This window comes from Oncorhynchus masou, chromosome 23, assembly GCF_036934945.1.
Source record: "Oncorhynchus masou masou isolate Uvic2021 chromosome 23, UVic_Omas_1.1, whole genome shotgun sequence".
Lineage (NCBI taxonomy): Eukaryota > Metazoa > Chordata > Actinopteri > Salmoniformes > Salmonidae > Oncorhynchus > Oncorhynchus masou.
Window position 1 is genome coordinate 37,854,767 of NC_088234.1, and position 25,877 is coordinate 37,880,643.

The 25,877-nt window shown below is 45.2% G+C and overlaps 1 protein-coding gene across 1 annotated transcript in view; it reads right to left on the reverse strand.

Moving 5' to 3' along the window:
* Nucleotides 1-11,238: 11,238 nt before the first annotated feature.
* LOC135510782 (inactive tyrosine-protein kinase 7-like) overlaps nucleotides 11,239-25,877 on the reverse strand; it is a 196,384-nt gene continuing 181,745 nt past the window's right edge. Inside the window, exons 14-20 of the mRNA XM_064931993.1 lie at nucleotides 24,519-24,719; nucleotides 22,689-22,847; nucleotides 22,212-22,444; nucleotides 19,837-19,917; nucleotides 19,347-19,498; nucleotides 13,916-14,094; nucleotides 11,239-13,014 (exon numbers count right to left, since the gene is read on the reverse strand). Of these exons, the coding sequence (XP_064788065.1) occupies nucleotides 12,854-13,014; nucleotides 13,916-14,094; nucleotides 19,347-19,498; nucleotides 19,837-19,917; nucleotides 22,212-22,444; nucleotides 22,689-22,847; nucleotides 24,519-24,719 (1,166 nt within the window). The 3' untranslated portion in view covers nucleotides 11,239-12,853. The remainder of the gene's footprint in view (nucleotides 13,015-13,915; nucleotides 14,095-19,346; nucleotides 19,499-19,836; nucleotides 19,918-22,211; nucleotides 22,445-22,688; nucleotides 22,848-24,518; nucleotides 24,720-25,877) is intronic.

The following is a 25,877-nucleotide window of genomic DNA, read 5'->3' on the forward strand; positions in this document are numbered from 1 at the left end:
ATATGGTTCCTAATCCTGGCTGTCTGGCAGCTCTGGCGGATCCTGGCTGAATGGCGGCTCTGGCGGATCCTGGCTGAATGGCGGCTCTGGCGGATCCTGGCTGAATGACGGCTCTGGCGGATCCTGGCTGACTGGCGGCTCTGGCGGATCCTGGCTGACTGGCGGCTCTGGCGGATCCTGGCTGACTGGCGGCTCTGGAGGATCCTGACAGACGGGAGACTCTGGCGGCTCATGACAGACGGGAGACTCTGGCGGCTCATGACAGACGGAAGACTCTGGTGGCTCATGACAGACGGGAGACTCTGGCGGCTCATGACAGATGGGAGACTGGCGGCTCATGACAGACGGGAGACTCTCATGACAGACGGCTCATGACAGACGGGAGACTCTGGCGGCTCATGACTCTGGCGGCTCATGACAGATGGGAGATTCTGGCGGCTCAGACAGATGGGAGATTCTGCAGACGGGAGACTCTGGCGGCTCATGGACAGACGGGAGACTCTGGCGGCTCATGACAGACGGGAGACTCTGGCGGCTCATGACAGACGGGAGACTCTGGCGGCTCTGGACAGACGGGAGACTCTGGCGGCTCTGGACAGACGGGAGACTCTGGCGGCTCTGGACAGACGGGAGACTCTGGCGGCTCTGGACAGACGGGAGACTCTGGCGGCTCTGGACAGACGGGAGACTCTGGCGGCTCTGGACAGACGGGAGACTCTGGCGGCTCTGGACAGATGGGAGACTCTGGCGGCTCTGGACAGACGGGAGACTCTGGCGGCTCTGGACAGACGGGAGACTCTGGCGGCTCTGGACAGACGGGAGACTCTGGCGGCTCTGGACAGATGGGAGACTCTGGCGGCTCTGGACAGATGGGCAGCTCAGGCAACGCTGGAGAGGAGGAAGGCTCTGGCGGCGCTGGACAGGCGCACTGGTGGTGCTGCGTGGTGCTGGCACTGGTGGTACTGGGCCGAGGACACGCACCTCAGGGCGAGTGCGGGGAGCTGCCACCGGAGGGCTGATGCGTGGAGGTGGTACTGGATAGACCGGACCGTGCAGGCGCACTGGAGCTCTTGAGCACTGAGCCTGCACAACCTTACCTGGATGAATGCTCCAGGTCGCCCTGCCAGTGCAGCGAGGTGGAATAGCCCGCACTGAGCTGTGCAGGCGAACCGAGGACACCATGCGCAAGGCTGGTGCCATGTACGCCGGCCCAAGGAGACGCACTGGAGACCAGATGTGTAGAGCAGGGTTCATGGCACTTGGCTTGATGCCCACTCTAGCCCGGCCAATATGAGGAGCTGGTATGTACCGTACCGGGGTATGCACCCGCACTGGGGACACCGTGCGCTCCACAGCATAACACGGTGCCTGCCTGGTCTCTCTCGCCCTCCGGTAAGCACAGGAAGTTGGCACAGGTCTCCTACCTGGCTTCGCCATACTGCCTGTGTGTCCCCCCAAGACATTTTTGGGGCTGACTCTCGGGCTTCCTTGCCAGTAGTTTATTGTACACTATACCAAATTAAAGTTTGTCACATGGCAGAATACAACGGGTGTAAACCATACAGTGAAATGCTATCAAGCTCTTCCTCAACAATGCAGAGTTCAAAATCAGAAGTACGAAATAGAAAAAGATCTTTAAAAAGGCATAGAAACAACACTTGGTCAGATAAAGATCAACACATGAGAAATAAAACACACCAAAATGTAAGCTATGCCTTCAGAAAGTATTCACACACCCCTTGACTTTTTACACATTTGGTGTGTTACAGCCTGAATTTAAAATGGATTAAATTGAGATTTTCTTTTGTCACTGGCCTAGACACAATACCCCAAAATGTCAAAGTGGAATTATGTTTTTTGAAATTTTACCATTTAATTTCAAATGAAAAGTTGAAATGTCTTGAGTCAAAAAGTATCCAACACCTTTGCTATGGCAAGCCAAAATAAGTTCAGGAGTAAACATTTGCTTAACAAGTCACATAATAAGTTGCATGGGCTTTTTAAAAATGTATTTTTGAATAACTACCTCATCTCTGTACCACACACATACAATAATCTGTAAGGTCCCTCAGTCGAGCAGTGAATTTCAAACACAGATTCAACCAAAGACCAGGGAGGTTTTCCAATGCCTCGCAAAGAAGGGCACATGTTGGTAGCTGTGTAAAAAAATAAAAGCAGATGATGAATATCCCTTTGAGCATGGTGAAGTTGTTAATTACACTTTGGATGGTGTATCAATACACGCAGTCACTACAAAGATACAAGCGTCATTCCAAACTCATTTGCCAGTGAGAAAGGAAACCGTTCAGGGATTTCACCATGAGGCAAATGGTGACTTTAAAACAGTTACAGAGTTGAATGGCTGTATAGGAGAAAACTGAGGATGGATCAACAACATTGTAGTTACTCCACAATAATAACCTAATTGATAAAGTGAAATGAAGGAAGCGGAATACAAATATTCCAAAACAGGCATTAAAGTAATACTGCAAAGAATTTGGCAAAGCAATTAACTTTTGTCCTGAATACAGTATGTTTAGGGCACTGGCAGATTAATTCACCTTTCAGCAGGTCAATAACCTAAAACACAAGGCCAAATCTACACTGGAGATGCTGTCCAAGAAGCCAGTGAATGTTCCTGAGTGGCCGGGCTACAGTTTTGACTTAAATCTACAGGCAAGACCTGAAAATGGTTGTCTAGCAATGATCAACAACCAATTTGACAGAGCTTGAAGAATTTTGAAAAGAAAAATGGGGAAAATGTTGCACAATCCAGATGTGGAAAGCTCTCAGAGATTTTTTTAGAAGAGTCCAGAGCTTGGACAGTCCCGTGCTTGGTGACGAGTTTTGAGGGGATTATGGTGTTAAACATTGAGCTGTAGTTAATGAACAGCATTCCCACATAGGTGTTCCTCTTTTCCAGATGGGAAAGCAGTGTGAAGTGCAATTGAGATTGCGTTATCAGGCCAATCAAGGGTCAATATCATAATTTATGATAAGCAGTAGGTCAATGTGAACAGTCCCAGAGTTTCATGCCACACAGGGCTACATGATGATGAGTCACATGGCCTGAAGGTGTATAATGATGATCCCCATGTGAAAGAGAGAATGAACCAAGAGGCTGAAGAGAGTGGTAACGGAAAGGCCACATTTGCATGTCAAAACGCCCACACCCACTCCTCTCTATCCACACAATGGTCTCTATCAGCACAATGATGAGATGATTCACAGGGTGGAGCTTTAAGATTACTTTGAGTGGATGTGGGTAAGCCTAGAAAATGGTCTACTCTTCAGCTGAAAATTGAATTCAGCTACATCAAAGACTTTATAAAAATGTACACCTGCGACAGAATATCCATTGTAATCATTCATAATCATATACCATGACAGGCATGGTAAATGCAACCATTCATGTTCAATAGATTAATTCGCTGGCTAGCCATCTATAATAGATCAGATACATCTTTATACAATATTAATTTAACTTCTACAAAAGTTCCTTACATGCTGACCAGACCGGACAGTTGCAAAATAAATGTATACATACATGTTTTTCAATCATTGCACCCACTGCGAGAGTCTGCATGGCCAGGCATTAAAATAGAACTTGGTTAGCTTCGAATAGCGCCCGCGATATGCAACTTTTCATGGAAGTTAGGAACCAATATACACAGGCAGGTAGGAAAGCAAAGGCTAGCTTTTTCAAACAGAAATTGGCATCCTGTAGCACAAACTCCAAAAAGTTCTGGGACACTGTAAAGTCCATGGAGAATAAGAGCACCTTCTCCCAGCTGCCCACTGCACTGAGGCTAGAAACACTGTCACCACCGATAAATCCATGATAATTGAGAATTTCAATAAGCATTTTTCTATGGCTGGCCATGCTATCTACCTGGCTACCCCTCCCTCGATCAACAGCCTTGCACCCCTCCACAGAAAACTCGCCCAAGCCTCCCCATTTCTCCTTCACCCCAAATCCAGATAGCTGATGTTCTGAAAGAGCGCCAAAATCTGGACCCCTACAAATCAACCGGGCTAGACAATCTGGACCCTCTCTTTCTAAAATTATCTGCCAAAATTGTTGCAACCTCTATTACTAGCCTGTTCAACCTCTCTTTTGTATCATCTGAGATCCCCATAGATTGGAAAGCTACCGCGGTCATCCTCAATGTCCTAAACGATATCATAACCTTCATTGATAAGAGACAATACTATGCAGCTGTATTCATCGACCTGGCCAAGGCTTTCGACCTTGGTCACTCAAATGACTGCCTTGCCTGGTTCACCAACTACTTCTCAGACAGAGTTCAGTGTGTCAAATCAGAGGGCCTGTTGTCCGTACCTCTGGAAGTCTCTATGTGGCTGCCACAGGGTTCAATCCTCGGGCCGACTCTTTTCTCTGTATACATCAATGATGTCGCTCTTGATTCTGGTGATTCTTTGATCCACCTCTATGCAGACGACACCATTCTGTATACCTCTGGCCCTTCTTTGGACACTGTGTTAACTAACCTCCAGACGAGCTTCAATGCCATACAACTCTCATTCCATGGCCTCCAACTGCTCTTAAATGCAAGTAAAACTAAATGCATGCTCTTCAACCAATCGCTGCTCGCACCTGCCTGCCCGTCCAGCATCACTACTCGAGACGGTTCTGACTTAGAACATTTGGACAACTACAAATACCTAGGTGTCTGGTTAGACTGTAAACTCTCCTTCCACTCACATTATAGCATCAAGCATCAAAAATTAAATCCCAGAATCGTCTTCCTATTTTGCAACAAAGCATCCTTCACTGTCACGTCCTGACCTTTATTTCCTTTTTTTTGTCATTATTTAGTATGGTCAGGGCGTAAGTTGGGGTGGGCAGTCTATGTTTGTTTTTCCATGATTTGAGTATTTCTATGTTTCGGCCTAGTATGGTTCTCAATCAGAGGCAGGTGTCATTAGTTGTCTCTGATTGAGAATCATACTTAGGTAGCCTGGGTTTCACTGTGTGTTTGTGGGTGATTGTTCCTGTCTCTGTGTTTGCACCAGATAGGGCTGTTTTGGGTTTTCACGTTTCTTGTTTTGTTTTGTTCGTGTTTATCTTTGAATTAAACATGAATCAGAATAACCACGCCTCGTCCGCCTCTCCGTCAATTAAGAAATCCCTTACATTCACTCATGTTGCCAAACATACCCTTGTAAAACTGACCATCCTACCAATCCTTGACTTCAGCGATGTCATTTACAAAATAGCCTCCAATATTCTACTCAGAAAATTGGATGCAGTCCATCACAGTGCCATCCGTTTTGTCACCAAAGCCCCATATACTACCCACCACTGCGACCTGTACGCTCTCGTTGGCTGGCCCTCGCTTCATATTTGTTGCCAAACCCACTGGCTCCATGTCATCTTTAAGTCTTTGCTAGGTAAAGCCCCGCCTTATCTCAGGTCACTGGTCACCATAGCAGCACGTGCTCCAGCAGATATATTTCACTGGTCACACCCAAAGCCAATTCCTCCTTCGGCCGCCTTCCAGTTCTCTGCTGCCAATGACTGGAACGAACTGCAAAAAAAACACTGAAGCTGGAGACACATATCTCCCTCACTAACTTTAAGCACCAGCTGTCAGAGCAGCTCACAGATTACTGCACCTGTACATAGCCCATCCAACTACCTCATCTCCATACTGTTAATTTATTTATATATTTTGTTCCTTTGCACCCCAGTATCTCTACTTGCACACTCATCTTCTGCACATCTATCACTCCAGTGTTTAATTGCTATATTGTAATTAATTCGCCACTATGGCCTATTTATTGCCTTACCTCCCTTATCCTACCTCATTTGCACACACTAGTTAGCAACAGCAAGCTAACTAGCTAAATTGCCATAAATGTTTTATGCTTTTCGAACTGTCCCCAAATAAATATAATTGGTTCAGAGTTTGTTTTGATATTTCAACCGGCGTGGACTGATCGTGTCTGGTGTGGGGGTACAAAATCAACATGCGCGCGATGGCAAGCAAGTTTGGTCAGCATGTTACAGTGTTAGCTCTTCAGTATCTCCAATCTCTCCAGTCTACATGGCCCTGTACACATTCAGGTTGGTCAACTGTACAACTGTTATGTACTTGAGTGAAGACCCAAAAGCGGTTTTAACAGAAAACAGAGTTCTTTAATGAAAAACAGGAATGGCATAAATCCTCTTCCAACGTAGTCAATGGAACAAAAAGAACGTTTTATAATGCTGCACCTGCCAGGCAGACTCCGACAGGATAGGACAAGGTGGAAGCAAACGAGACGACAGCTTGCTTCTGGCATCAAAAACACAAACAAGAATCAGACACTGAAAGTAGCAGGAACAGAGAGAGAAATAGAGACCTAATCAGAGGGGAAGAGAGAACAGGTGGGAAAGAGTGAATGAGCTAGTTAGGGAGATGTAGAACAGCTGAAGAATGAGAGACAGAGAAGGTAACCTAAAAAGACCAGCAGAGAGAGACAGAGTGAAGAGAAAGGACAGGAACAGACATAACAAGACATGACAGTACCCCCCCACACTCACCGAGCGCCTCCTGGCGCACTCGAGAGGAAACCTGGCGGCAACGGAGGAAATCATCGATCAGCGAATGGTCCAGCACGTCCCGAGAGGGAACCCAACTCCTCTCCTCAGGACCGTTTACTGATGACCACGGCCCCGAGGGCGCATGTCCAAAATCTTACGAACCCTGTAGATGGGTGCGCCCTCGACAAGGATGGGGGGGGAGGATTGTTAACACAGGAGACATGGAAGACCGGGTGAACGCGACGAAGATAGCTCGCACTGCGTTAATGACCTGCAAACCAATGAACCGCGGGGCCAACTTGCGAGAAGCTGTCTTAAGGGGAAGGTTCTGAGTGGAGAGCCATACTCTCTGACCGCAACAATATCTAGGACTCTTGGTCCTACGCTTTTGTTCACAGTTGCGCCCTATTACAAAGTGCCGAATGGTGCGCTTGGACAAAAGCCTGAGCGGAGGGGACGCTGGAATTAAGCTGAGATGAGAACAGCGGAGGCTGGTATGAAAAGGAGATAGACCGGTAGCAGACGAAAGCGAGTTGTGGGCGTAAGGGGAGCTGTTCTGACCAAGACGCAGGGTTACGAAAAGAAAGACTGCGTAAAATGCGACCAACAGTCTGATTGGCCCGTTCGGCTTGACCGTTAGACTGGGGATGAAAAAGAGACTGACGGAAGCCCCAATCAAACGGCAAAACTCCCTCCAAAATTGAGACGTGAACTGCGGGCCTCTGTCGGAAACGACGTCAGACGGAAGGCCATGAATTCGGAAAACATTCTCGATAATCATCTGAGCCGTCTCCTTAGCAGAAGGGAGCTTGAGGAATGAAATGAGCCGCCTTAGAGAATCTATCGACAACATAACTGTCTTCCCCGCTGATGAAGGCAGTCCGGTGATAAAATCTAAAGCGATGTGAGACCACGGTCGAGACTGAGACGGCCGGCAGGAGAGTTCCCAGATTTAGTCTGCGCGCAGACCGAACAAAACGGCGACAAATCGACGCGCGTCACGTTCCCGAGTACCAGAAACGCTGGCGAATGGAAGCGAGCGTTTGAACGCCGGGGTGGCCGGCTAACTTGGCATGGGCCCACTGAAGAACGGCCGGACGAGTAGGAACGGGAACGAACAGAAGGTTCCTAGGACAAGCTCGCGGCGACGGAGTGTGAGCGAGTGCTTGCTTTACCTGCCTCTCAATTCCCCAGACAGTCAACCCGACAACACGCCCGTCAGGGAGAATCCCCGGGGTCGGTGGAGACCTCAGAAGAACTGAAGAGACGAGATAAAGCATCAGGCTTGGTGTTTTTGAGCCCGGACGATAAGAAATAACAAACTCGAAACGAGCGAAAAACAGAGCCCAACGAGCCTGACGCGCATTAAGTCGTTTGGCTGAACGGATGTACTCAAGGTTCCTATGGTCAGTCCAAACGACAAAAGGAACGTCGCCCCTCCAACCACTGTCTTCGCCTTAAGCGGATGGCGAGCAGTTCGCGATTACCAACATCATAGTTACGTTCTGACGGCGATAAGCGATGAGAGAAAACGCGCAAGGATGGACCTTGCCGTCAGAGAGAGAGCCAATGGCTCCCAACCTCTGACGCTCAACCTCATAGAGATGTCAGGTGTTTTAAGAAGATCAAAAGCTCCCTGGGCGGAAACGGACCACTTAAAGCACGTCTTAACAGAAGTAAGGGCTGTGAGGAGCTGCCACCTGACCGAAATTACGGATGAAACGACGATAGAAATTAGCGAAGCCCAGAAAGCGCTGCAGCTCGATGACTTAGGAACGGGCCAATCAATGACAGCCTGGACCTTAGCGGGATCCATCTTAATGCCCTCAGCGGAAATAACGGAACCGAGAAAAGGGACAGAGGCGGCATGAAAAGTGCACTTCTCAGCCTTCACATAAAGACAGTTCTCCAAAAGGCGCTGGAGGACGCGTCGCACGTGCTGAACATGAATCGAGAGAGACGGTGAAAAAATCAGGATATCGTCCATGTAAACGAAAACAAAAATGTTCAGCATGTCTCTCAGGACGTCGTTAACTAGTGCCTGAAAGACAGCTGGAGCGTTAACGAGGCCGAAAGGAAGAACCCGGTATTCAAAGTGCCCTAACGGAGTGTTAAACGCCGTCTTCCACTCGTCCCCTCCCTGATGCGCACGAGATGGTACAGGCGTTACGAAGGTCCAATTTGGTGAAAAACCTGGCTCCTGCAGGATCTCGAAGGCTGAAGACATAAGAGGAAGCGGATAACGATTCTTAACTGTTATGTCATTCAGCCCTCGATAATCCACGCATGGGCGCAGGGACCCGTCCTTCCTCTGAACAAAAAAAAACCCCGCTCCGGCGGGAGAGGAGGAGGAGACTATGGTACCAGCGTCGAGCGAAACCGACAAATAATCCTCGAGAGCCTTACGTTCGGGAGCCGACAGAGAGTATAATCTACCCCGGGGGAGTAGTTCCCGGAAGGAGATCAATACTACAGTCATACGACCGGTGTGGAGGGAGAGAAGTGGCCTTGGAACGACTGAACACCGTGCGCAGATCGTGATACTCCTCCGGCACCCTGTCAAATCGCCAGGCTCCTCCTGTGAAGAAGAGACAGAGGAAACAGGAGGGATAGCAGACATTAAACAGGTCACATGACAAGAAACATTCCAGGATAGGATAGTATTACTAGACCAATTAATAGAAGGGTTATGGCGCACTAGCCAGGGATGACCCAAAACAACAGGTGTAAAAGGTGAACGAAAAATTAAAAAAGAAATGGTTTCGCTATGATTACCAGAGACAGTGAGGGTTAAAGGCAGCGTCTCACGCTGAATCTTGGGGAGAGAACTACCATCTAAAGCGAACAAGGCCGTGGGCTCCCCTAACTGTCTGAGAGGAATGTCATGTTCCCGAGCCCAGGTCTCGTCCATAAAACAGCCCTCCGCCCCAGAGTCTATCAAGGCACTGCAGGAAGCAGATGAACCGGGCCAGCGGAGATGGACCGGAAAGGTAGTGCGTGATCCAGAAGGAGAGGCCTGAGTAGTTGCGCTCACCAGTAGCCCTCCTCTTACTGATGAGCTCTGGCTTTTACTGGACATGAGGTGACAAAATGACCAGCGGAGCCGCAGTAGAGACAGAGGCGAATGGTGATTCTCCGTTCCTTCTCCTTGGCCGAGATGCGGATACCCCCCAGCTGCATAGGCTCAGCATCCGAGCCGGCGGAGGAGGGTGGCAGTGATGCGGCAGGTGGCAGTGATGTGGAGAGGGGAGCAACGGAGAACGCGAGCTCCTTTCCACGAGCTCGGCGGCGAAGATCAAACCGTCGCTCTATGCGAATAGCGAGAGCTATTAAGGAGTCCAGACTGGAAGGAACCTCCCGGGAGAGGATCTCATCCTTGACCTCGACAAGGAGACCCTCCAGAAAACGAGCGAGCAAAGCCGGCTCGTTCCAGTCACTGGAGGCAGCGAGAGTGCGAAACTCAATAGAATAATCCGTTATGGATCGATTCCCCTGACATGGGGAAGACAGGGCCCTGGAAGCCTCCTCCCCAAAAACAGAACGGTCAAAAACCCGTATCATCTCCTCCTTAAAGTCCTGATACTGGTTAATACACTCAGCCCTCGCCTCCCAGATTGCCGTGCCCCACTCACGCGCCCGTCCGGTAAGGAGAGAAATGACGTAGGCGATGCGGGCAGCGCTCCTGGAGTAAGTGTTGGGCTGGAGAGAGAACACCACATCACACTGAGTGAGGAATGAGCGGCACTCAGTGGGCTCCCCAGAGTAACACGGCGGGTTGTTGATCCTGGGCTCCGGAGACTCGGAAACCCTGGAAGTGGGCGGTGGATCGAGGTGGAGTTGGTGAACCTGTCTTGTGAGGTCGGAGACTTGGACGGCCAGGGTCTCAACGGTATGTCGAGCAGCAGACAATTCCTCCTCGTGTCTGCCTAGCATCGCTCCCTGGATCTCGACGGCGGAGTGAAAAGGGTCCGGAGCCGCTGGGTCCATTCTTGGTCTGATTCTTCTGTTATGTACTTGAGTGAAGACCCAAAAGCGGTTTTAACAGAAAACAGAGTTCTTTAATGAAAAACAGGAATGGCATAAATCCTCTTCCAACGTAGTCAATGGAACAAAAAGAACGTTAGTATAATGCAGGATGCACCTGCCAGGCAGACTCCGACAGGATAGGACAAGGTGGAAGCAAACGAGACGACAGCTTGCTTCTGGCATCAAAAACACAAACAAGAATCAGACACTGAAAGTAGCAGGAACAGAGAGAGAAATAGAGACCTAATCAGAGGGGGAAGAGAGAACAGGTGGGAAAGAGTGAATGAGCTAGTTAGGGGAGATGTAGAACAGCTGAAGAATGAGAGACAGAGAAGGTAACCTAAAAAGACCAGCAGAGAGAGACAGAGTGAAGAGAAAGGACAGGAACAGACATAACAAGACATGACAACAACGCATTTGACACAATGGTTGTGGCACAACTGATATTTTGCAACACGGTGGAGAGTTTGTCTGCACAAAAATGTTTACACAACCATTGTGTGGTGTCTCCACAATGCTTGTGTAATCATTTATGTGTAGAAGAACTCTGTGGTATCACGTATATGCAAAATGCATTGTACATCAGTTGTACAACTTGAGTGTGTATGGGGCCAATCAGAGTGAGTTCTATGTTACACAGCAATTAAGACAGCCAAGACTCCTCAATTTAAAAAAAAACGTGATCCTTTATTGAGAGCAGCTTGTATACATTGAGGTTACTGTGATTATTAGTCGAAGGGGATTAGAAAAAGAGGCCTAGGTGTGAGCGCCTAGCATTCATAAAACAGTTTTGCACTCAAAACAATATATAAAAACAAGGTCTTCGCAAACAAAAAAGACCATTGCATTTTGATTAGATATTGAGAAAAAGGAAAGCGGAAAAACAGCTAATAATCCTTCATTTACCAGGCACTTAAGAGTCCCTTGAAGAGCATTGGTGATTCTCTCTCATCCGTCTTTGCTCATGGTAACAACAAATGTATTACCAAACTGACTGTGTTATTGAGATGTATCATAAGAGACTGAATACATATGCAACTGCATTAAGTGATCATCAAAGTACCTTTTTATGAAGAAAACAAATGGGTAAAAAAGACGGGACCTTCATAATAAATAAAGCGGTTCCCGTAGGTACATCCTTTTACAATATGATAGTAATAAAAAGGGATATTTTTAAGTGAAGTTATAGTGCATGGTTTCTACATTATGTACACATTGCCTTGTGGGATGGTCCACATTACAAAATTGCACAAAATCATTGGACCAGCTAGGAAAAAAAGGGAATTGTGATTGGACCTCTGAAAATACAGCATTGCCGGCCATTTAATAATGACAGACTGATAAATTGATAACATGGTTATACAGCTAATATGTGGTCTATTATACGGTAATCCCATCAATGATGGTCAACATCGAGCACTTCAGAGTTAAAATGACACTTGTAACACACTCATAAGAGATTTTTGTTTTTTAACTCACTCACTCAAAAATATTCCTTGGCTATACATTTGATAGTACATTTGTTCCTGTAAAGTATATAATTAACACAGACAAGTCAATCCACTGAGTTCCCCAGACACAATGCGTAACAGACTTTCAAGTTTAAAACTCAGTAAAAATCTTGTCCATTGGTGCTTATACTCAGATCTTGCCTCTTCAATAGATATCAGAAAAACAGCATCAGTGGCACACATTAGAGGCTGCAAATTCCAAGTCTGAATCACACTAGATACAGCTTTCCGGGGTGAGTCCAGTCCAGCACATACAGAAAGTTCCCCCTGATGGATAAAAGTAGCTTAGGATCTCCTGGATTGGTTGGGGGGACTTTAGAGTTGGTAGATTGAAGTTCAGGTTGGCAAGGAGAGGCACTTTAGTTTTTATGGTTCCTGTGCTGCGCGGGTCAAAAAGAGAGTGAGAGCGTCTCTGGGACAAACCAGCCCTGAGAGACCCATGCCAGGCATGGGCCCACTGGAACCACATGGGCCAATAGGGACAGTGTCAGCGGGCATGCCTTCCATGCTGCAATTAAGGCAAATGTAAACTCCTGGCACTCGTGTCCTCCTCACATGAAACCATCTACACACACTCAACGGTATGTAATCCAATCCATTGGTATAACAAAAGTGTTTTGTTCTTATCCACACGCCCTTTTAAATAATAACTCCTGGTCCCTGAAATGTGTGTGACTCAGAGTCCAATTTCTGTGTTTATTTATTTTTTTTTTTTTTTGGGGGGGGGGAGATGTCACTCCTTGGGGTGGGTTCAGTTGTCCTCCTTTCAGACATTGCTGTCGGAGGACAGATCCCCCAGGGTGTTGACGACCTCGCTGAAGGAGGGACGCTCTTTGAGACTTGGGGCCCAGCAGCGGCACATGAGCTTGTAGACTTTGGAGGGGCAGCCGTCAAGCACGGGTAACTTCATCTTGCCGGCCTGCAGACCTGGGGAGAGAAGAGTGGAGCAGAGAAACGGGGGAGGTTAGACTTGGGAGACAGAACATACAGGTCAAGGTGATTTGACTCATTCACTCCATTCTTATGGAACAATGAGTGAAATCATCATAAGAATGGTGTAAAGCTGTTTCTGGTATGGGATTCATAAAAATGATTGGACAGACAGCCTGCCCCCAGCTTGATAATAACATGATGATACTGTATGTGCCACTTTCTTTGTCAAGGTGGCGTATTACAGTGCATGTCAATACAATGTCAACCAAATACAACGTGTTGTCCTAACAGAACCATGAAAATGATTCATCACAGTTCTGAGACTGAGAATAGCCACTTCAGAATAGCTTGAAGTTACCCCAAGAATAGAAGAGTGGCCATGTCTGAAATCTGTCTTGCCTACTACTTACTAAAACTGCATACTATTTAGAATTGACTGTTTAGTAAAAACATATGTAATACAAAAAAATATTAACATACTAGACTTGTCCATACTGAGAATGTATCATCTAATGCACAATTGTGTTGTTTCCTTCCATTCGTTCATTTTGGTATAGCGCATCACCTTATCTGATTATAGGGTGTTGTCAAACACATGTGGGTCTGGAAAGACGATTCTCTTCCTCAATTGTGTGCAGCGAATTCATATTGGATGAAAAGCCACGAATGAGTATGACATCGTTGCATTTAAAGCATACTACATTTTTTAAAATTTCACATACTATAAAACATTCTATTTTCTCATACCCAATCAGCCTACTAGTTAATATGCAAGTATGGGTATTCGGACAGACCCAGTACCCTTTGCAAGATTGATATCTGAACAGTGATTGTTCAGCCATTGGAGCACACAGATTGGTGGGCACTAAGTACATTTCTATTGATTTATACTGACCCTCTAGCACCTCGTCATCACTGAGTTTGGTGTATGGCAGTTCCCCGTGGCTGAACACCTCCCACATGAGCACCCCAAAGGCCCAGACATCTGACTTGGTGGAGAAGTCATCCTCAAACACAGACTCGGCCGGGAGCCAGCGCAGGGGGATCCACGCCTGCCGGTAGTGGTAGTACTCACTGCAGACAGACAGACAGTCAAGATAGAAAGAGAGACAAACAGAGAGATGGAATGTCAAGATGTTATCATGCACATAATTAAACTATGTTACTATTTTGTCTTGACTTTACACTTAACAATGGCTGCATGGATCATCCTAGTACACTTTTGCTATACTTTCTTCTCACATGATAGACCGTAACTACACACGTCTTACTATCCAGGTCTGGACCCAAACTATTCGAGCTTCTACTTTTTAAAATCCACCTTTCCAGAAACAAGTCTCTCACCGTTGCCGCTTGCCATAGACCTCCCTCTGCCCCCAGCTGTGCCCTGGACACCATATGTGAATTGATTGCCCCCCCATCTATCTTCAGAGCTCGTGCTTCGAGGTGACCTAAAGTAGAACATGCTTAACACCCTGGCCATCCTACAATCTAAGCTTGATGCCCTCAATCTCACACAAATTATCAGTGAACCCACCAGGGTACAACCCCAAATCCGTAAACACGGGCACCCTCATAGATATCATCTTAACCAACTTGCCCTCCAAATACACCTCTGCTGTTTTAAACCAGGATCTCAGCGATCACTGCCTCATTGCCTGCAGACATAATAGGTCTGCAGTCAAACGACCACCCCTCACCACTGTAAAACGCTCCCTAAAACATTTCAGCGAGCAGCCCTTTCTAATCAACCTGGTATCCTGGAAGGATATCGACCGCATCCCGTCAGTAGAGGATGCCTGGTTATTCTTTAAAAATGCCTACCTCACCATCTTAAATAAGCATGCTCCATTCAATTAAAAAAAAACAGGAACAGATATAGCCATTGTTTCACTCCAGACCTGACTGCCCTTGACCAGCACAAAAACATCCTGTGGTATTCTGCATTAGCATCGAATAAGCCCCCGTGATACGCAACTTTCAGGGAAGTTAGGAACAAACATACACAGGCAGTTAGGAAAGCTAAGGCTAGCATTTTCAAGCAGAAATGTGCATCCTGTAGCACAAACTCAAAAAAGTTCTGGGACACTGTAAGGTCCATGGAGAATAAGAGCACCTCCTCCCGGCTGCCCACTGCACAGAGGCTAGGAAACACTGTCACCACCAATAAATTCACTATAATTGAGAATTTCAATAAGCATTTTTTCTACAGCTGGCCATGCTTTCCACCTGGCTACCCCTACCCCGATCAACAGCCCTCCAACCTCACAGAAACTCGCCCAAGCCTCCCCATTTCTCCTTCACCCAAATCCAGATAGCTGATGTTCTGAAAGAGCTGCAAAATCTGGACCCCTACAAATCAGCCGGGCTAGACAATCTGGACCCTCTCTAAAATTATCTGCCAAAATTGTTGCAACCCCTATTACTAGCCTGTTCAACCTCTCTTTCGTATCATCTGAGATTCCCATAGATTGAAAAGCAGCCATGGTCATCCCCCTCCTCAAAGGGAGAGACACTCTATACCCAAACTGCTAAAGACCTATATCTATTTTACCCTGCCTTTCTAAGGTCTTCAAAAGCCAAGTTAACAAACAGATTACCGACCATTTCGAACCCCACCGTACCTTCTCCGCTATGCAATCTGGTTTCAGAGCTGGTCATGGGTGCACCTCAGCCACGCTCAAGGTCCTAAACAATATCATAACCGCCATCGATAACAGACATTACTGTGCAGCCGTATTCATCGACCTGGCCAAGGCTTTCGACTCTGTCAATCACCATGTTCTTATCGGCAGACTCAACAGCCTTTGTTTCTCAAATGATTGCCTCGCCTGGTTCACCAACTACTTCTCTGAAAGAGTTTAGTGTGTCAAATCGGAGGGCCTGTTGTCCGGACCGCTGGGGGTGCCACAGGGTTAAATTCTCTAGCCGACTCTCTTCTCTGTATACATCAATGATGTCTCTCTTGCTGCTGCTGATTCTCTAATCCACCTTGAGTAGCTTGGATGAATAAGGTGCCCAGAGTAAACTGCCTGCTACTCAGTTCCAGAAGCAAAGATATGCATATTTTTAGTAGATTTTGGATAGAAAACACTCTGAAGTTTCTAAAACTGTTTGAATGATGTCTGTGAGTATAACAGAACTCATATGGCAGGCAATAACCTGAGAAAAAAAAATCCAACCAGGAAGTGGGAAATCTGAGGTTTGTAGTTTTTCAACTCTTGGCCTATCGACTACACAGTGGGATATTGGTCATGTTGCACTTCCTAAGGCTCTCACTAGATGTAATACATTTTTTGGGACTTTTCGTCCCTACTTTCCACTGAACTTGCACGCGCGTTGTGAGTTTGGATTTGTTTACCAAACGCGCTAACAAAATTGTGGAACTGGGATTCCTGGGAGTGCATTCTGATGAAGATCATCAAAGGTAAGTGAATATTTACAATGCTATTTCTGACTTCTGTTGACTCCACAACATGGCGGATATCTGTATGGCTTGTTTTGGTCTCTGAGCTCTGTACTCAGATTATAGCATGGTGTGCTTTTTCGGTAAAGCTTTTTTGAAATCTGACACAGCGGTTGCATTAAGGAGAAGTTTATCTAAAGTTCCATGTATAACACTTGTATTTCCATCAACATTTATGATGAGTATTTCTGTAAATTGATATGGCTCTCTGCAAAATCACTGGATGTTTTTGGAACTACTGAACGCCAATGTATACTGAGATTTTTTGTATATAAATATGAACTTTATTGAACAAAACATGTATTGTGTAACATGAAGTCCTATGAGTGTCATCTGATGAAGATCATCAAAGGTTAGTGATTCATTTCTCTATTTCTGCTTTTTGTGACTCCTCTCTTTGGCTGGAAAAATGGCTGTGTTTTCTGTGAATATGCACTCACCTAACATAATCGTTTGTGGTGCTTTCGCCATAAAGCCTATTTGAAATCGGACCCTGTGGTGGGATTAACAAGAAGTGTATCTTTAAAATGGTGTGAAATACTTGTATGTTTGAGGAATTTTAATTATGAGATTTTTGTTGTTTAAATTTGGCGCCCTGCACTTTCACTGGCTGTTGTCATATCGATCCCGTTAGCGGGATCTCAGCCATAAGAAGTTCTCATTAACCTCTTACATCTATGGGGGCGCTATTTCATTTTTGGATGAAAAACGTTCCCGTTTTAAACAAGATATTTTGTCACAAAAGATGCTCGACTATGCATATAATCGATAGCTTTCGAAAGAAAACACTCTGACGTGTCCAAAACTACCAAGATATTCTCTGTGCGTGCCCTAGAACATGAGCTTCAGGCAAAACCAAGATGAGATGGCATCCAGGAAATGAGCAGGATTTTTGAGGCTCTGTTTTCCATTGTCTCCTTATATGGCTGTGAATGTGAGAGGAATGAGCCTGCCCTTTCTGTCGTTTCCCCAAGGTGTCTGCAGCATTGTGCCGTATTTGTAGGCAGATCATTGGAAGATTGACCATAAGAGACCACATTTACCAGGTGTCCGCCCGGTGTCCTGCGCCGAAATTGGTGCGCAAAAGTCACCTGCCAGTATTTTTCCATGGGATACAGAGAGGAAAGCAAGCTTCCACGAACTGCATATCAATGAAGAGATATGTGAAAAAACACCTTGAGGATTGATTCCAAACAACGTTTGCCATGTTTCGGTCGATATTATGTAGTTAATCCGGAAAATGTTTTACGTTGTAGGTGACTGAATTTTCGGTTCGTTTCGGTAGCCAGACGCAATGTAGAAAACGGAGATTTCTCCTACACACAGACGCTTTCAGGAAAAACTGCGCATTTGGTATGTAACTGAGAGTCTCCTCATTGAAAACATCAGAAGCTCTTCAAAGGTAAATTATTTTATTTATTTGGTTATCTGGTTTTTGTGAAAATGTTGCGTGCTAAATGCTACTCAAGATGCTATGCTAGCTTTGCATACTCTTACACAAATTAGTCAATTTCTATGGTTCAAAAGCATATTTTGAAAATCTGAGATGACAGTGTTGTTAAGAAAAGGCTACGCTTGAGAGCAGACGCATTATTTTCATTTTATTTGCGATTTTCAGAAATCGTTAACGTTGCGTTATGCTAATGAGCCTGAGGCTTTAGTCACAAACCCGGATCCGGGGTGGGGAGTTTCAAGAAGTTAACTAACCTCCAGACGAGCTTCAATGCCATACAACTCTCCTTCCATGGCCTCCAACTGCTCTTAAATGCAAGTAAAACTAAATGCATGCTCTTCAATCGATCGTTGCTCGCACCTGCCCAGCCATCCAGCATCACTACTCTGGACGGTTCTGACTGAATATGTGGACAATTACAAATACCTAGCTGTCTGGTTAGACTGTAAACTCTCCTTCCAGACTCACATTAAGCATCTCCAATCCAAAATTAAATCTAGAATCAACTTCCTATTTTGCAACAAAGCATCCTTCACTCATGCTGCGAAATATACCCTCGTAAAACTGACTATCCTACCGATCCTTGACTACGGCAATGTCATTTACAAAATAGCCTCCAACACTCTACTCAACAAATTGGATGCAGTCTATCACAGTGCCATCCGTTTTGACACCAAAACTCCATATGCTACCCACCACTGCGACCAGTATGCTCACGTTGGCTGGCCCTCGCTTCATACTCGTCGCCAAACCCACTGACTCCAGGTCATCTACAAGTCTCTGCTAGGTAAGCCCTGCCTTATCTCAGCTCACTGGTCACCATAGCAGCACCCATCCGTAGCAGGCGCTCCAGCAGGTATATCTCACTGGTTAACCGCATTTCCTTCCAGTTCTCTGCTGCCAATGACTGGAACGAACTGCAAAAATCACATATATTTCCCTCACCAGCTTTAAGCACCAGCTGTCAGAGCAGCTCACATATCACTGCACCTGTACATGGCACCTGTAAATAGCTCATCTGTAAATTGCCCATCCAACTACCTCATCCACATACTGTATTTATTTATTTATTTTGCTCCTTTGCACCCCAGTATCTCTACTTGGACATTCATCTTCTGCACCTCTACCATTCCAGTGTTTAATTGCTATATTGTAATTACTTGGCCTATTTATTGCCTTCCCTCCCTTATCCTACCTCATTTGCACATGCTGTATATAGACTTTTTCTACTGTATTATTGACTGTATGTTTGTTTATTCCATGTGTAACTCTGGGTTGTTTTACGTGTCGAACTGCTTTGCTTTATCTTGGCCAGGTCGCAGTTGCAAATGAGAACTTTTTCTCAACTAGCCTACCTGGTTAAATAAAGGTTAAATAAAAAATAAAATTGCAGGCCCCATCTCTAACCTGTTGTAAACATCCTTGCTGAGGCTGGGAGCTGAGATTTTGACGCTGCGTTGGCCGCTGATCAGGCAGTTACGAGCAGCCAGGTCTTTATGAACGAAGCGGTGATTGGACATGTGCTCCATCCCAAGAGCCACCTGGGCACAGATGGATACCTGGGTAGATGAAGAGACAGAGACAGAGACAGAGAGACAGAGAGACAGACAGACAGACAGACAGACAGACACAGACAGAGAGAGAGAGAAATGGCATTAGCATATAATACAAAGCAGCTTAACATGGGATGGCCTGAATCAAACAGGTTTTACATATTAGTTTTTTTTAGAGTTGTCAAAAGAAAAGAGGACTAGTTTGCATCAAAATGCAGAAACCTGTGTGCCCTCAAGCTGGAACATAATGTTTCCATTAAAGGGGGCATAATGGCATGTGTCATGTGCTTGTTTTTCAAATGAAATGAGCAAATTACATCCAAAGTGTAGTGAACACTACTTACTCTGGTCTTGGTGGTGATAGGTTGAGACTTGATTTTCTCATCTTTGCTATTGGAGATTCTCAAGAACTGTTTCAGATCTCCCTATTTCCAAGGAAATAGAAATAGAGAAAGGAAAGAGATATATAAAAAAAAAAGAATCAAAAAGGTCAAAAACATTCACTTTGTAAATGTAGGAAGCGTAACAATAAAAAGAACACACTTGGAGGCATGTACCAAATAAAATTGCACAACTTTGCATTGACAATTGTTATAGTCTACATGAATATAAATCATGGATAAGAGTGTTACACTGTGTGTGTGTGTGTGCGCGCGTGTGCATGCGCCTGTGCTTGCTCACGTGCGTATGTGTGTGTGCTCGCTCATGTGTGCATCTACAGTTGAAGTCGGAAGTTTACATACACCTTAGCCAAATACATTTAAACGCAGTTTTTCACAATTCCTGACATGTAATCAGAGTAAAAATCCCCTGTTTTAGGTCAGTTAGGATCACCATTTTATTTTAAGAATGTGAAATGTCAGAATAATAGAGAGAATGATTTATTTCAGCTTTTATTTATTTCATTTACATTTACATTTAAGTCATTTAGCAGACGCTCTTATCCAGAGCGACTCACATTCCCAGTGGGTCAGAAGTTTACATACACTCAATTAGTATTTGGTAGCATTGCCTTTAAATTGTTTAACTTGGGTCAAATGTTTTGGGTAGCCTTCCACAAGCTTCCCACAATAAGTTGGGTGAATTTTGGCCCATTCCTCCTGACAGAGCTAGTGTAACTGAGTCAGGTTTGTAGGCCTCCTTGCTGCACACGCTTTTTCAAGTCTGCCCACAATTTTCTATAGGATTGAGATCAGGGCTTTGTGATGGCCACTCTAATACCTTGACTGTGTTGTCCTTAAGCCATTTAGCCACAACTTTGGAAGTATGCTTGGGGTCATTGTCCATTTGGAAGACCCATTTTCGACCAAGCTTTAACTTCCTGACTGATGTCTTGAGATGTTGCTTCAATATATCCACATAATTTTCCTACCTCATGACGCCAGTCCCTCCTGCAGCAAAGCACCCCCACAACATGATGCAGCCACCCGGTGCTTGGGATGGTGTTCCTTGGCTTGTAAGCCTCCCCCTTTGTCCTCCAAACATAACGATGGTCATTATGGCCAAACAGTTCTATTTTTGTTTCATCAGACCAGAGGACATTTCTCCAAAAAGTACAATCTTTGTCCCCATGTGCAGTTGCCAACCATAGTCTGGCTTTTAATGGTGGTTTTGGAGCAGTGGCTTCTTCCTTCCTGAGCGGTCTATCAGGTTATGTAGATATAGGACTCGTTTTACCGTGGATATTGTCACGAATATCACCGAAGGTGGCTCCCCTTCCTGTTCGGGTGGCGCTCTGCGTTCTACCAGCTGCCACCGATCCCTTTTTCCTTTTTGTTTGTTTTTGTCTAATTGTCTTCACCTGTTCCTTGTTGGGGTTTTGGAGTGGTTATTATTTAAGTTTGTTTAGCCCGCTTGTGTTTGTGCGGGCTTGTTGTCGTTGTACATAAGAGGTGTATTGTTTATTTGGGTTTTCGCTGTCCGGTTTATTTACCAGTGGTCTTTGGGTTGTGTTTGCACCTGTGTTTTGGCGTCACCCATTTTTGTACCTGTTCCTGGTTACTTTTGGACATTAACGCGTTTTTCCCTTGAATCTTCTGTTCTCTGCGCCTGACTCCACAACCATCACTCTTCAGACGTTACAGATATAGATACTTTTGTACCTGTTTCCTCTAGCATATTCACAAGGTCCTTTGCTGTTGTTCTGGGATTGATTTGCACTTTCACACCAATGTACATTCATCTCTAGGAGACAGAACGTGTCTTCTTCCTGAGCGGTAAGACGGCTGCGTGGTCCCATGGTGTTTATACTTGCGTACTATTGTTTGTACCGATAAACGTGGTACCTTCAGGCATTTGGAAATTGCTCCCAAGGATGAACCAGACTTGTAGAGGTCTACAATTTATTGAAATACATCCACAGGTACACCTCCAATTGCCTATCAGAAGCTTCTAAAGCCATGACATAATTTCTGGAATTGTCCAAGCTGTATAAAGGCACAGTCAACTTAGTGTATGTAAACCTCTGGCTCACTGGAATTGTGATACAGTGAATTATAAGTGAAATAATCTGTCTGTAAACAATTGTTGGAAAAATTACTTGTGTCATGCACAAAGTAGATGTCCTAACCGACTTGCCAAAACTATAGTTTGTTAACAAGAAATTTGTGGAGTGATTGAAAAACGAGTTTTAATGACTCCAACCTAAGTGTATGTAAACTTCCGACTTCAACTGTATGTGTGTGTGCGTCTATTTGTGCACATGTATTTGTGTGTTTACCAGGTCATAATACTCCAGGATCATATAGTGGGGCTCGGCCTCCCTACACAGTCCCAGCAGTCGCACCACATTGCCGTGGCTCAGCTTGGAGAACATGTCGGCCTCACGGCGGAAATCCAGCTGTAGCTGCTCATCTCTGCTCTGCAGGCTTTTCACCAACACCACTGTCTCCTCCTCACCCTCCTCGATGCCCTTTGCCTTGGCCAGCAGCACCTCGCCAAACTCACCCTTCCCTACACACAGACAGACGCAGGCAGGAAGACAGACGGACAGACAGGTAGGCACGCACAGGTCAGAGATTAGAGGGTCACTCAGATATGCCAACATTTTCTTCCAGGGTTAGGAGTAAAGACAAACCTGGTAAATAGAGGTGAAATTAAGTAAATGAATGAAAATGTGTTCACTCTAGTTACAGTGCACAGCTGTTCGGCACGTTCTCAATTAGACTCCCTCCTCATACCCACATGGCCATCTTACCCAGTGTCGTGATGGTGTGTAGGTCTTCTCGGGGGAACTGAAGCTTTTCGTTGGCACTGCTATGGCGTTTCTCTGCTGCAGCTGTGGTGCCCACGCTGGTCAAAGCCACCTCTTCCTGGATCTCAGCGGTGGTGTGGCCATTCTGCTGTACAGCCCCTCCTGGTGGACATCAACCACATTACATAATGTGTATGTTAGAGATTGACTACATTGCAGTCGGACTGCACAGAATCACTGATGTAGAAATCACCTTGCATCCCAAATCAACCACATTACATAATGTGTATGTTTGAGATTGACTACATTGCAGTCGGACTGCACAGAATCACTGATGTAGAAATCACCTTGCATCCCAAATAACTACTCATTATGTGGTCAAGATAAGCGATTCTGCACCTCGACTTGGTCAAAATGATCCCCTGAAAGACACCGAATGTTGTGGTCATAAAATTCCAATATACCAAAATGTGATGTGAACTCTACAAGAAAATGTGCAGACGGTAATGTGGGCAGATATTGCACAACACAATTCAAACATACTCCAGTTTGATGATTAGAAATATTTAATAACCATTTTATAATAATGCTAATATTTTGAAATCCGAGAGAAAAGTTCCCTGAGTCTGTAACCCCTTACTTTGAGCACTTCAGTGCCAAAACTGAGATTTTTGTATTTCACCAGGTAAATTGACTGAGAACACATTCTCATTTACAGCAACAACCTGGGGAATAGTTACAGGGGAGAGGAGATGAATGAGCCAATTGTAAACTGGGGATAATTAGGTGGCCATGACACTCACATTGGGAATTTAGCCAGGACACCGGGGTTAACACCCCTATTCTGACAACAAGTGCCATGGGATCTTTAGTGACCACAGATAGTCAGGACATCACATCCAAAAGACAGCACCCTACACAGGTCAATGTCCCCAATCACTGCCTTAGGGCATTCAGATATTTATTTTTTTAGACCAAAGGAAAGGGTGCCTCCTACTGGCCCTCCAAAACCACTTCCAGCAGCATCTGGTCTCCCATCCAGGGACTGACCAGGACCAACCCTGCTTAACTTCAGAAGCCAGCCAGCAGTGGGTTGCAGAGTGGTGTGCTGCCAGCCTTAGTATGGTTGTACAGATGAGAGGGAACAAATGCAGCCATTATATCTAGATTAACTTCACAAAGATAAGTATTTAGTTTGTTAGGAGAGAACCCCAGTTTTGCTTACTTAATCTTAAAGAGTTTTACCAAATTATATAAAACAACTCAAAACCCAGGTATTTGACTATGGTGACCTTTGCACTTTCCTTGCAATGCTCTTGGCAGCCACAAGGTGGTAGCAAGTCAACTGGGTATGAATGAGCACCAAATGTTCAACATGTACGGGCAGAGCATGATGTAGGCAAGAGCATTCAGACACACATCAGACTCATAAATAAATGTTTCTTCTGTGACACAAAGACACAACTACTTGCCAGACATGTAGCCTACAAAAGATTATAGCAAACAGTGGATTTACTCAGAAACCCACCGGGAATTGACGCTTAGTCTGGAAAACCAGACCCTAGGCAACAGTGAATAGGGTCTGGTTTCAACGAGGGACTCTTTTGGCATAGAGGAACTACGTCACTGCCTACGTTGATAAGTGAAGGGGGGGGGGGGGATCGGGGAGTCTCCCAACAAATCGAGAGGCAGACATGCCAGAATGTCGCGATTCAAAACTTAAGTTTGCAAGCAAAAACCTTTGTAGTGGTTTTAGTTAAGGTATTGATGCAAACTAGCCTCTTGTGAATCCCCCCCCCACACACACACACATCCCTATCCCCCCCAACTCACTGTTAAGACACTCCATCTCGGGCTCCTCTCCCTCCTGGCCCTTCTGCAGTCTCTTGGCGTTGCGTCTCTTCTTGCAGTAGAACATGAGGCCCAGCACCACGATGATGTAGGCCACGGCTGCCCCCACAGACAAACCTATAGTCTGAATCATTTTATAGGGTGCCTTCTCCTCGTGGTCCACCAATGTCTGCACCGGTTTCTCTGCCAAAGACAGAGGAGAAAAGGACATTAGGGTTATTTTATTTTATTTATCCAGGTAGGCTGATGAGAGCACATTCTCTTTGTTTATCAGGATGATCTGTGTTCATTAAAGTTTGAAGTGATAGTTCATCAGATGTTACTTGTATTTCTCCATGTAGGTTATTGAGAATACATTCACTTTAACAATAGCAGCCTGATTTGCTGTAGCAGAGGAGTGAGTAGTGGTAGTTCAAATTTGGGATTGAGACATATACACAACAGATGGTATTGAACATGGGTGGACATATCTCTGGCTTGGTATGTTCTTCAATCTGGTACCCACTGCTTGAGAAAAGAGTGTTGTGTGTCCATCCAAGTAATATTGAATGCACATCATGTGGATCATTAACCCTTTACACTTGTGGGAATTGGCCAATATGAGCAGGGTTAAATTAAAATGTTTCTTACGGAGGAAACATGAAATGCATGAGCATTGTAGCAATTGAAAGGGAACCGTTTGGAGATTCTGGGAAATGTATTAGACCAAATTTAAGGACACAACATTTCACCTGGCACAAGACTGAATCCAAACATTCCACTGTTGATTTTATGAGCATTTTACATGTACTGTACTTTTCGCCACATTTGTTGATTACGAAATCTGAATATTATGTGGATACATTCAGTAACATGATAAGAATATTCCTGGAAAATATGGGGTAGGTGCAACATAAGAAAAATTGTTAAGTGAGAGGACTAACTGGTGTCTCCAAGTGGCTACACACCTCTCCAAAGTGTGCACAGTTGCTAAGTAATTCCAATGCACTTTTATGACTCAAGAAGAGTCTTCAACTATAAGGTGTTTTTGGAGCTCTCCTAGCTGTGCCGTTGAGGAACTAAAGCAAGCAGACTTGTAGTTGTTTTGTTTGGAACACAAACCTGCATCCCCGCCATCACACAATTACTGTTGTTGTTCACGCAATCCAAAAACGGATCATTATAAATTGCATTCTGGGTCAGGTGGGCATCATTTGAAAGCTTGTTCTATTGTCAACAAGACCAGCTAAGTTACAAAATACCACCGTACAGTGATAGGCTTTCACAAGGCAATTCAGAGAAACAGATTGTCATTTATTGTGCATTGAAATGAGTCATAGGTGTATTCTGCAGCGAATAAAA